At 45.4% G+C, this 12956-nt stretch overlaps 1 protein-coding gene across 2 annotated transcripts in view; it reads left to right on the top strand.

The window, feature by feature from the left end:
* STK35 (serine/threonine kinase 35) overlaps positions 1-12956 on the top strand; it is a 43474-nt gene that overhangs the window by 4133 nt on the left and 26385 nt on the right. For both annotated transcript variants that reach the window (XR_011570108.1, XM_019971989.2), the window contains exon 3: positions 8807-9556. Coding sequence is in view for 1 of the 2 variants with exons in the window: in XM_019971989.2 (XP_019827548.2) it covers positions 8807-9519 (713 nt within the window). In the remaining variant the exon portion in view is untranslated. The remainder of the gene's footprint in view (positions 1-8806; positions 9557-12956) is intronic.

The following is a 12956-nucleotide window of genomic DNA, read 5'->3' as shown; positions in this document are numbered from 1 at the left end:
GTTAATCTCCCTTAAAGTCTCAATGAACCAAACCCACAAACTTACTGAGGTCCGTATAGTGGTATTTGCAGAGGGAAAAAAAAAAAAGCACAACTCTTAACCCCAAGGGAACTTAATTTGAAAAGTTTGAGGAGCTGTAGAAAACTCAAATGCTAATCGGGGTCACCGGAGGAGGAAAAGGCTGGTTGGCTCATTAACAACAGCTTTGTACTGTGTTGTGCAGATTAGCAAGAATGAGAACCGGGAGGTAGCAGGGAAGGTGGGCTTTGAAAGAAGGGAGCCTGAGAACACACGGATAGGTAGAAAGAAAGTGCATTTTATTTCATAATTCAGCTGAAAAGAGACTGGTTCGTCCCTGTCCCCAAGCCCCACTCCAGTGTCAACTCTACCCGAAGACATTTCTATAGTTTTAAAAAGTTATGTATGAATAAACCAGTGTCAGAAAAGGGGTAGAGGACTTCTTAATGCAGTTCTTCATCTTGTCCAACTTTGGTAGACTTCTGTGTTTTATGTCCTTCCTTTCTCTCTGAATATAGACCAAAAGGTCCTACCCAGAGCATTGTATAGAGAACAGAAGTTTGACAGTCAGCAGTGAGCCATCTTAGATGTCTCATCTGGCCTTCTGTTTCACAGGGGAGGAAATTGAAGCCCAGAAAAGGGACAGGACTTACCCCAAGTGAGTTAGTGGTAGTATTCAAACCAGTCTGTCAGGCTTTTTCTTTTAAAAAAACAAATTAACAGTCTCGTAAATTATTTGGTTGATGGGTTGGTGGCTTTGTTTAGCTTTTAAGAACTTTTCGTTAAAAAGGAGTTTACGGTTTGCTTTTTATTCCCTTGTTTTCATTGCCAAAGCACCCTGTCTTTTGCACCTAAAACTTAATTCAAGGTTACTGCCACTTAAAAGATGGCAGCCAAGCCTGAGCTCACTGTCAAACTCAGAAATTCGGATGCTGTCTCTAAGGTACACACTGATCCTTCTAAGAAATAGCAACAAAAAGGACCAAAAAGAAAATCCAGGACAAACCCTCGAGATTCATAAAACTGAAGAATTAGAAGTTTGGAAAAGCTAGGAACCTGGCTTATCCCAGCTTGGTAAAACTTGTTCCATTTGACCGATTATCTGCCTGGAGAATCCCAGGGACGGCAGAGCCTGGTGGGCTGCTGTCTATGGGGTCGCACAGAGTCGGACACGACTGAAGCGACTTAGCAGCAGTAGCGATATTCAAGATACCTTGAGGGTCTTCAGGTGGGTGGGAATCTTGGCCCCTGGGAGGTAATCTTGTCTGCACCCTGATGCCTAGTGATGACTATGAGCCACATACTGTTCTAGAAGAAGCTATACAAAGTTTCCTCCACAAGGCATGCGGAAGACTTCCCTATAAGGTCTTACTCTTAAGGGTGAAAGGTGAAAGGTCACAAGTGGTGGGTTTCCTGGAAAATAGTAGAGGTTCCCTCTGGGAGCAGAGAGGCCTGAGGAAGCGAGGGAGGTGGACCTCAGTAAGCTGAGGGGGAGCCAGGATCCCAGAGGGAGGGCTCAGGATCTTAGTGGATATGTTGTTGGCCTTCAGACTCCTCTCAGGCGTTGAGAACCCAGGGAAACCTTGGGTTCAGAGCTGGGTTGCCCCCTTCCAGGCCCCTAGAAAGCAGCTCTGAATTCTCTACTGCAGCTTTGGGGCCTCAGAGTATAGAGGATCCCCTAGGTAGAGGCAGAGAGCTGACTGGTAATCTTTGGCTACCCTGACATAGATAAAAAGGCGGCATTAGGGGCCCTGGAAATAAGTGGGATACAGTAGAACACTGGTATTGTCAGAAGTTGTTAGCCTCAGTTTCACCCTGTTCAACAAAACGCTAAACCTCACCGATTGCTGTGTGCGCAGAGCTGTTCTGAAGGCTTACCAATTAACTGATTTAGTCCTCACAAGTACCTTTTGAAGTGTATACTGTGATTATCCCTATTTTACAGGTAGGACAGTTGAGGCACTGAGGTTAGTGAAATTGCCCGATATAAAGCAGCTAAGCCATAGCCAAGTCAGGCTCAAAGCCCTGGCGTTCTGGATCAAGCCTGATTTCCTTCACAAAGCTGTGCTTCACTTTGAGACAGGTGGCTTATGTCTGAGCTCTCTTATTTCTCTTGGTTGTTAAATGGGTGTAATGATATTTTACTGAAAAACCAATGACTACTGTGTATTTCAGATTCTGTATTAGCCAGTACTTGTGGCACTACTTATCTCTACCAGTGCCTCCCCTATGTCTCAGCTGCCAGGGACCCTCTACTTCCTTTCTGTTCTCTTGATTGTCTTGGGACAGCCATGCAGACTTTTATTTTCTCTTGCTACTGGCAGACTGCCTTCCTTCTATGTGCAGTGGGGGTTTTAGATACCAGCCCCAGGAGATAGAAGCAGCCCTTACTTGAGAGGTTTGATTAATTGGGATCATGTTGGATAGGACCTTTTATGGCATAAACAAACTGTCAAGGAGAGCTTAGGGTCTCAATAGAACATCAATTTATTTTCAACTTGAACTTGGCTTTCAGTGGTATTTAACCAGTGGCCCTCCTCACGGACTCACAAATTCTGGATGCTTGCTTAGTTGTCTTAATCTACATATTCTGCAGGTCCTATACTAGAACGTTCTGTTATTTCTCTGTTTTACGCCTTCTCAGCTAAGAGCTCTCATCTTGATTCATTTCACCTAGTTATTGATCACCTACTCAGTGTGTTGAGGTACATCGTGGGAGCCCAGAGACTTGGCCTTGTTCCACTGTGGTGCCCAGTCTAAGGGAGGAGACAGACGGGCACAGCACAGCTGGTGATACTTGACTGCAGCCCGTGAGAGGCGCTCTGGGGGGACAGCTGGCAGGAATGTGGACTAAGTTGAGCGAAGGGAAGGCTGAGTTATAAAGGGGCAAATCAGAAGGCGGCCTGGCAGGGCCCATTGCACATGGGGAGAGAAACCACCAGGGCTGCCCTGGGTTACTGGCCCGTCTGCCTGGCCAGTGGGATCTGCATTTTTAACAAGATCCTTGGAATGTTCCGAGTCCTAATAACTAACCTTAGATTTTCATGGTTCATCCTCTCATTTAATCCTCTCCACTTTAGAGTTTCTGTTACCTAGTTTTACACACAAGAAAATCAAGATCCGTCAAGCTGAGTAACTTACAGTGTTGTAGCGTTACTTGAGTAACTTGTCATACTACTAGTAACTTGTAGCGGTATAGGGTCAGGGTCTAGGTTTATATCCAGATGTTCTTTCCAGTTCTTGACGTGCTGCTGTATGACTATCCTGCTTTATGACGCATTAACATGATTAATATTGGATAGTTATCTGCCCTGGTGTCCAGGCACCTTGCAAGATGCTTTGTGTGTCACAATTAAGCCTTATTCCTGCCTATTGGGGTACGTGTCTCTTCCAAGTTTATGAGAAATGAACCATTCGTGGGGTCTTTTTTAGAAGTTCGCCTGGGGTGACATAGCCATGACAGTGTCAGAGTGGGTGATTTTGACCCCAGGAGGACCACTGGGCCAGAGACTTCAGCATTGGCCTCGCAGCCTCTGTTGGACACTGTATCTTGCCCTGGCAGCCACTCGGAGGGGGTCTGTTCCCTAGTGCACAGTGACATTTGATTAATGAAGTACTTTGAATTGAACACAGCCTGTGGTGTTGACACTGGACCCAACCTCTTTATAGTGACACAGCTCAAAGTCATTGAGGCCGGGACCAGGGCTTGGTCTATGAGCTCATCTTGGGAGTACGTGCTGGGTGGTCCTTGTCTCTGGCATCTTCTTGGGACTGATCTTCTGAGCCACTTCTTCAGTTAAAAGTTATATATTAAATTTTTTATTTAATACAAAATAGGGATGGCTATGGTCATAACAAATTTTCAAACCTCAATTCTGGCTTCCTTTATAATGTTTTTTGAACATAACTTAAAAATTTTGTACCTATTTCCTATTTCACATTAACTGTGCTTATGATGTGTTACATGACCTTTCTCTTTTGGCTAAGTAAATTTTGTTGAAGTAAAGCATGACCCTGTAAGCATTCAACTAAGTTGGCAACACCATTACTAATCATTACCTACTCGTGGACGGTCGTTCTGCCTCCTCACTTTTACTGTGCTGTGTGGAGATCAGCTCTGCATGTTTTAGTGCTTGGTGTGCAGCTTTTTTGATGCTGGTAGATTTTTGTTTTGTCATTTTGGTTCTCTTCTCTTAGAATAAATTCCTGGAATGGGATTTTTATGTCACATTGAGCATTTTGAAGACTTTTGATAAATATTGCTGAATTATCTCAGCATACTTACCAAAATCATAATTAATCCTTTATGAAAAATGCATCAGCATGTTGTGTGATTGGCCTTGATGAATATTAAACTCCTTGGGGCATACGTAAGAGTACTTAAGGAATTGCATCCAAGTGGGAAATGGGACATCCAGGTGTTAACTTCTGCTGCTGGCAGCAAGAGGCGGCAGGAAAGCATCATGGTTAGAAACCCAGGCTGTGGAGACGCTGAGGTCTGCCTCTGTGAGACTGTAGTGAGACCGTAGCCTCCGTTTCCTCACTTGTGAAAGGATTGTGTGAGTAGATGCGAGTTTGGAGTGAGGAGAGGCTTGGCTTCTTCCTTCCTGTCACATGTGACAGACACATGATACATTGCTAAGTTCTGTTGATTCTAAATATCCAAGACCTTTTCCCATCCCCTTCTTGCCTCCTCCCTTGCTCTTGCTTCTTCTGATGCGTCTCTTGGCCGCTAGTCTGTCTTCCATTTCTAACTCCTGCCTCCAGAGGGAACCTGGTTCTCAGATGTGTTCTTCTACATGTTGACATCTCTGAAATCAGCACTTAGTGGCAAGCCAGAGTGTTGTCAGCTTGGATGTCTTACTTAAATGGTATGCCTTACTTAACATTAGTGACTTCTTAATTTCAATAAGTAGCTTATTTTTCTAAAATAGTTCAAGAACTTTTAGTCACTTGCCATTTCTTAGAGTTCACATTCTTTGTCTGCCAGACGCCCTTTCTTTTGACCTGACTCCAGGCCATCTCCAGCCTCATTTCTTCCCGTCTCCTACCACATCTCTTCTGTGATTACCCCAGATTACATGGGTCCCTCGCTGCAAGTATGCAGCCCCCTGAGCTGGGTGCTCTCACTCTCTCCATCCTGGGAGACACAATACATAAGCCACTTACTCTCAGCCTTCCTTTCTCTTATCCTAACCACCTTTCCCTACGCCTCAGGCAGAACTGCCTCCTATTTATTCACATAGCTGCAGTCATTCTGCTTCTAGGGACTGGAAGCCTTCATAAGGGCAGAGACTGCCGCTTATCACATCTCTAGTGTCTGAGAAGCAGTATGTACTCTAGTATGACCATGTACTTATACTAGAGCATAGCAGATGTAAATAAATTATTATATATAGGATGGATAAACAAGTCCCTACTGTATAGAACAGGGAATTATATTCAGTCTCCTGTGATAAACTATAATAGAAAAGAATATTAAAAGAATGTATGTGTATAACTGAGTCACTTTGCTATATAGCAGAGATTGGCACACATTGTAAATCAACTATATTTCAATTTTTTAAAAAAAGTCTAATTTCTGGAGGATGCTTGGAAACAGGCTCATAAAATTCCGGGTATTTTGTATCCCTTTCCAGGAAGTGCCTGCCTTTCCATAGCTCATATTGATTTATCCTTATGCCTAGTCTGCTGGCCTCAAGTTTCTCGATAGAGCCCATTTTGTTGGACGATTTGAACACTACTTATGCCCATGAGTAATGAGATGTGAGACACCTGCTTGATTTTTTTTTTTTTTTTAATTATATCCCTGTGAACTGTGGCACAGGTTATGTTTTGAAGTACAAAGTTTATCTTGTGGTCTTCTGGCTACTGGACTTGGAGGAGGTAATACAATGCCCGTGAAAGTGGCCTGCTCTAGGTAGCATATGAGTTTTAGCTGTTAGAGCCTGAGAAATGTGATGTAATCACCAGTGTCATTTTCTGGTCTCCGTTTCCTCTTCGCCTGATATGTGAGAGGTGAATTCTCTGGCCTCCAGCACTTGGGAGGGCTGAAATCAGTGACTTGCGGGGCCCTGGCTGAGGTCTGCGGGAATGATGGTGCAGAAGATGACACGGGTGTGATTCCCCCACAGCACCTTAAACTCTGCTGACTGTGGCTTCCCTCAGGAAAACGTGGCATGGCGTTCTCATCTCACGGATGAGAAAATGGAGGCTGAGCGGTTCAGGGACTCACCCCCTGTTCGAGCCAACTGCCCATCATACTCGGTCTCAAAGTCACCCAGTAAACCACGGAGCAGAATTGGGGTCTAAGCTGGACCTGACTTCCGGCCCTCTCTTACTCTGCTGCTGCTGGCTTCTCGACAGAAATGCGCCCAGCACATCCAGTGCCCTCCCTCCAGCTTGCTGTGATGTGAGGTCACTGAAAAGAGGCCCAGGGAGGCAGTCTGCCTGAAGGAAGGGACCAGAATTCTGACATGCCTCTCCTAGTTTTTGTGGGCAGCTGGGATTCCTGCATGAAAACATGCTGCACCCTCTCATAAAATGAGCCCAAGGCCCTTGCCTGCGCAGAGAAGTGCTGTTTGTCCCTGGGACATGTCGCCGTGTCCCCCACCTTCCATTCCGTCACGCTCACTGATGTGTCTGCTTCCTGTCCAGCACTGGCATCTTAACAGACAGGCCCCTCCTCAGATGTCTCCTGACCTTAGCTTATTCTCCAGAGCAAGTCCCGCAGTCTTGGGTGTCCCCACCCACCCACCGACTAAGGGTGCTTTTTCACCTTTTGTTTTCTTTCCCTGGATTCTCATAACCTGAGCTTAACAGTTATGTAGTCATTTTTGCAGAGTTGTTTTCTTTTTACTTCAGTTGCCATAGTTACCAACTTTGTATATAAAATAATCATCCCCACCCTCTGTTACCCCACCAGAAGTCTCACTGTTTTCTGATGTGGCCTTTGCAGAAGGAGTCTGATGGCTTTTTAATAGTTTCCTTTCTGGCTCTACCATCAGCAAACATTTCGTGGTCTCCTTTTTATGGATCTTTACTCTAGAGTCTAGATTGATCAGGGCTCAAATCATTGCTTTATTTTGCAGTCTTTTTAGATAGATCCTCAAGCCGCTAGAGCTGATGACCTAGAAAGAGGATTAGGAGACGGGAAACAACTGGTTTAAAAAAAAAAAAAAAATCCATCTGCCCTAAACTGGTTCTACCTGTATTGCTTTTGATTGTGAGCAATATAAACAAATTATATAATTACAGGGGCAATGTGGTCTGTCAGATGATGGTCAAAAACCTAAAGCTTTTGCCTTGTCCATCTAGTCACCTTCTTGCATCAACCTAAAACTCCCAAACCGCTGGCTTTTTGTTGACTGTGTGCCTTGGTGATTTGGGGGCTTAGTGGGGTCTCATCTGAATCACCTGTTCTCCTTGTAATAAAGTAAATGGTAAAAGGAACCTTCTGGCAGAGATTTGTGTGACGGGGTGCAGCCTTCATTTTTGGTAGAATGAAGATACCGTGTTAGGGGTCAGAGGACTTGTCATGAAAGATCCGTGTGACCACCCAGGGCAGGCCCAGCCTCCTCATCAGCAGGATGAGACACCTGCCTACTTAGGCTCAAGCTATTTGGGCTCTTGCAGTCATCAGATAGCTTCCTGCTAAGGTTTCAGTGAACTGTCACTGCTTTATAAAGGATATTGGGATTTGTCTGGGTGCCAGTCACCAGCTTTCCTGGAGTTGCTGTGCTTCAAAAGGAAAGACTTTCTGGAGAAGGCAGAGCTAGAGTTTCAAGCCCACACAACTTGATTATATCTTATACCCACTTCAGACTTCCTCATTACACCTCTCTGGTCCTTTTGTTCCTGGGCTTCATTATCATCCCATCTCAGTGTAGAGTTCCCATCTGGCTGTTCCCCTGCTGATTTACTGCCTGTCTCTTAGGGTCACTCAAGTCCTGCCCCTTTGGACTTTTTAAGATCTGGTGACTCCTGCCCCCTCTTCATTGTTCATAAAACTTGACCTCGATGCCGATGCACAACTTAGGATGCTTGCTGTTTTAAAGATCTATTCTCTTTTTCAAACTAAACTTCATAGAGATGGGCCTATCACGTATCTAACTGGTGCTTGGTGTGTGGGGGGCTACCAGAACACACTGAGTGAAAGATATCTGAAATAACATTGTAGTGCCATTCTAGATACGTTGATGACGAGAATCCTGTGCAAAGCAGGGAGGGATGGAGGGACGGCCTTTGGCCTCGCATGGGGTAACAGACATTTGACGGTCTTCTCACGTGTTTTCACTCATCGCAGCAGCATCCCTGGAGTATGCTACCTATTTGGACACAGGATAATGAAATGTAGTGGCTCTGCAGTCATAGATTGGAGTCTGTGCACTCTTAAGTCTCTGTGAGCCTTGGGTTCATTCCATTAGATGGGCCTACTTTTTTCCTTCTACGGTGCTGGTAAATTTTGAATGGAATGTCAGGTGCCTGTATTGGTACTGTGCCTCACACATGGCCATTGACAGGTAAAGAAGCAGAAGCGGAAACTGGGCAGGGTGCACTCCTGGCTGATCAGCGGTAAGCCCGGGTTCCCTTCTCGTGTTATCCCTGACTCCCCTGAGTGAGTAGAGGCGGGCCTTCTTGTGTAGTTAGCCCCGTGCCAGTCCCGCTGGTCCTTGGATCAAAGCAGTCAGCACTGTCGCTCCTCCTCCCGTGTGCTGCATCTCTGTAGTCTGTACGTGGTGTGACTGTCCATCTCACTCAGGCTCTTTCTGGTCTTCCCTTGATTTAGGAGAAAGGATCCTGGGTTATGCTGAGGAACCCTGCTATCTCTGGTTTGTCATGGAGTTCTGTGAAGGTGGAGACCTGAATCAGTATGTCCTGTCCCGGAGGCCGGACCCAGCCACCAACAAGAGCTTCATGCTGCAGCTCACAAGCGCCATTGCCTTCCTGCACAAAAACCACATCGTGCACAGGGACCTAAAGCCAGACAACATCCTCATCACAGAGCGGTCTGGCACCCCCATCCTCAAGGTGGCAGACTTTGGACTAAGCAAGGTCTGTGCTGGTCTGGCCCCCCGAGGTAAAGAGGGCAATCCAGACAACAAAAATGTGAATGTGAATAAGTACTGGCTGTCCTCAGCCTGTGGCTCAGACTTCTACATGGCCCCTGAAGTCTGGGAGGGACACTACACAGCCAAGGCTGACATCTTTGCCCTGGGCATTATCATCTGGGCAATGATAGAAAGAATCACTTTCATTGACTCTGAGACCAAGAAGGAGCTCCTGGGGACCTATATCAAACAGGGGACTGAGATCGTCCCTGTTGGTGAGGCGCTGCTAGAAAACCCAAAGATGGAGTTGCACATCCCCCAGAAACGCAGGACTTCCATGTCTGAGGGGATCAAGCAGCTCTTGAAAGATATGTTAGCTGCTAACCCACAGGACCGGCCTGATGCCTTTGAACTTGAAACCAGAATGGACCAGGTCACATGTGCTGCTTAAAATTCAGGGCAAAGCATCTTGGGTGTTTTTCAACTAGGTGAGTGTACCTCTGTTTGCTCTGCATGTGCACTTCCTGGACTGCTGGATTCCTCAGACTTGGCCCTGAGGGATGGGAGGAGAGATGGGGAATGGAGTTGGGGGGAAATGCAGGGTGGAAGAGAAATAAAGTGCTCGATACCACAGATTCCTCCCAAGTCTCCATGAGGAGTCATGGGATTATTTGAGTACAAATTAGAAAGTCTAGAGAAGTTTTGAGTGGACACTGCATTTGAACTGAGTCTCTTAAGATTTTTAGAAACACTTTTTCTCAATAAATGCTTACTGTAGAAAATGTGCAAAAGTACAGACAATTTTTTTCAGAATAAACGCTGTCCCCAGTTTGTATCCTTCTACGTGTACATCCAATTCTGCATAGTTTAGATCATGCTGTTTTAGGTTTAGTTTTCTGTTCTTCCATTCAGTTCTAACCTGAACATTTCCCCATGTCATTCCTTGAAAGCATCCGTTCAGTTCAGTCAGTTGTGTCCGGCTCTCTGCAACCCCATGGGCTGCAGCACATCAAGCTTCCCTACCATCACCAAATCCCAGAGCTTGCTCAAACTCATGTCCATCTAGTCGGTTATGCCATCCAGCCATCTCATCCTCTTCTCCTCCTGCCATCAATCTTTCCAGCGTCGGGGTCTTTTCCAATGAGTCAGTTCTTCATATCAGGTGGCCAAAGTATTGGAGCTTTAGCTTTAGTCCTTCCAATGAATATTCAGGACTGATTTCCTTTAGGATTGACTAGTTTGATATCCTTGCAGTCCAAGGGACTCTCAAGAGTCTTCTCCAGTACCACAATTTGAAAGCATCAGTCCTTCAGCACTCAGCTTTCTTTATAGTCCAACTCTCACATCCATACATGACTACTGGAAAGTAATTGATGTTCCATTATAGGTGCCATAATGTAATTATTCTCCCACTTCAGATAGCAAATGGTTTCTTCATTTTAGATACTATAAACTGTGGGTGAGTGAATTCTTACAGAGAAATCTTTGCTTATTTAACAGATTGGTGGTGGACTTTAATTTGTCAAGTACTGTGCTAGGCTTTGGAAAAATGATGATAAGCAAAATCAGAAACATGCCCCATCCTTGGGACTTCTGCAGCTTAGTCAAGGAGAGAATCATTAAATCATTATTTATCATAGTTGCTTTACGATGTAAGGAAATTGACCTTCCAGAGAATGGTGCCCAGAGACAAGAGTAGGGAACTGGAAGCAGAGGGGAGCATTCGGGTAAAAGGCCTAGTCTCTGCAAGGGAGCTGAAGCCAGCGGCAGCCTAGCAGTTTGGGGTAGTGAAAGATGAAGACAGGGAGTAGTTGAGGGCCTGCAAGAGCAGGAATAGAGCTGAGGTAAAAGCATATGGAAGTGTATACCAGGAACAGCAGTGGGAGTGCAGTTGGACCAGAGTCTGAGATGTGAGCAAAGGCACAAAGGTTAGAAATAAGGTGAAATATGGGACCCTGGAATCTGACCTTGACTTAGTAGGCATTTGGGAGCCATCTATAAGCTGGAGCAGAACAGTGCATTAAGAACTTCAGCATGTGTGTGCTGATTTGAACTGGAGTTTAGAGGACCAGTTGGACCAATTGTTTGATTCATACTAGTAAGAAGATGTTGTTGAACCTAAGTGGATAGCACTGAGGGTAGATGGATGGATGCCCTGGATCTTTGGGGCAGAATTAGCAAGGCAGCTGGCCAGTGTGGAAATAAGAGATACTGGGAGATTGATATACTTGCTGGCTCATGTATTGGTCAGACTTGATTTATTTTCCTTAAAGGGAAAAGAAAAGGACATTGATCACCTTGAATGCCAGGTATTTTCACATGTACCATTTTGTTTCATCTTTGCAGCCCTGCAAAAGGTTAAGTCATTTACCTAAGATCCTAGTAATTTAAAAATAGGGGCTTCCTTGGTGACTCAGTGGTACAGAGCCCACCTGCCAATGCAGGAGATGTAGGTTCGAACCCTGGGTCGGGAAGATTCCCTTGGAGAAGGAAGTGGCGACCCACTCCAGTATTCCTGCCTGGGAAAGGCGATGGACAGAAGAGCCTGGTGGGTTACAGTCCATGAGGGGTTGCAAAAAGTGTCAGACACTAACTACTTAGCGACTAAACAGCAACATCTTACTCATGCCCCCTCCTCCCCAGCCCCTTTTTTTCTTAATAGCAAGATGGCAAGCTGAAAATAAGCTAGTCTTAGATTTTGCTGAAGCCTTGAGAGGAGGTGATAGGTAGAAGCCGATCCCTGTGGTCATGAGCAAGGAGCCTCAGCACCTGGGGCGCAGAGCCCTCCCTTACCCGGGTGGGTTCTTAGTCCCCTCTTTCCCTTTGTCACCCTTAGATTTCTGGTTGGAGTTGGTTAATGCTGAGTCAGTGAACTTCTCAAGTGAGTCACTCCAGGTTTAATTCTTCCATTCCACAAACATTTATTATCTTCCAGGTGCCAGGCCACTTTGTCCTACTGCCCAGCATTCTTAAAGCTAGGTTTGGGGTAGTACCATGTTCAAGCCTAAAAAGAGTTGGCTGGACAGTACTTTAATGCTGGCAATTCCCACCTCATCTTTTCCACTTTTAAAAAACTGCTTAGAATTCAAGTGTGCCCTGGGGTACGAAGAAGGTCATCATTGGAAGAGGGACCTGAATTTGGGTTAGGGTTATAGGGTTGTCCTAACTAGTTGAAACTGTGGTTCCCATTTGGACACCCACCCTTGGATCTGTGCTGCGTTGCAGGGCAAAGTTAAAGCTAAATAGGAGTATTGTTTCAGGTAGGAGAAATAAGTGACCTTGAGAAAAGATCGGGAACATAGTTATGGCCAAGTGTCCCACACTCTGACAGCTAATGAGGACAGGGGTTGGTCACTGGTGCCTGTCCTGCTCTGTTTAGCTGAACACTTAGAATTTGGGCCGGATTCAGGGCCCAAGTCTTTGTGACCGGGAGCTGAACCTTGTGCCACAGGTTCAGATCACTTGTGGTATAAATGAGTATCTGGCTGGTTAGAGAATCAGAGGCTTGGGCTGGGAAGATCTGTAGAGTCTAAACTCCCCTTTCTGCCAATCAAACTTTATATATAGATGGAGAAACTAGTTCTGTATATTCATTCAACATATTTATTGAGAAACTGTTTGCCAGGGACTATTTCAGACCCAAAAGATAACATTTGTGAACAAAGCCAACAAATTCTTGCAACTGTAGAACTTATATTTCCTGGAGAGATGAACAGACATAACTGTTAGCTATGGGTTAGCAGGGCAGGGTCGGGGTGGAGGTGGTGTAGACCAGGATAAGTGAAATTAGAATGCAGAGAGGTGAGGGATGGGGGTGTACTTCCAAGTGGAAGAGATCGGGGTAGGTCTCCTTAAGGACGGTGACTTTTGATCAAAGGTTAGAAGGAG

This window comes from Bos indicus, chromosome 13 (assembly GCF_029378745.1).
Source record: "Bos indicus isolate NIAB-ARS_2022 breed Sahiwal x Tharparkar chromosome 13, NIAB-ARS_B.indTharparkar_mat_pri_1.0, whole genome shotgun sequence".
NCBI lineage: Eukaryota > Metazoa > Chordata > Mammalia > Artiodactyla > Bovidae > Bos > Bos indicus.
Note: the sequence above shows the minus strand (reverse complement) of the source record. Positions and strands in the feature narration are given on the sequence as shown.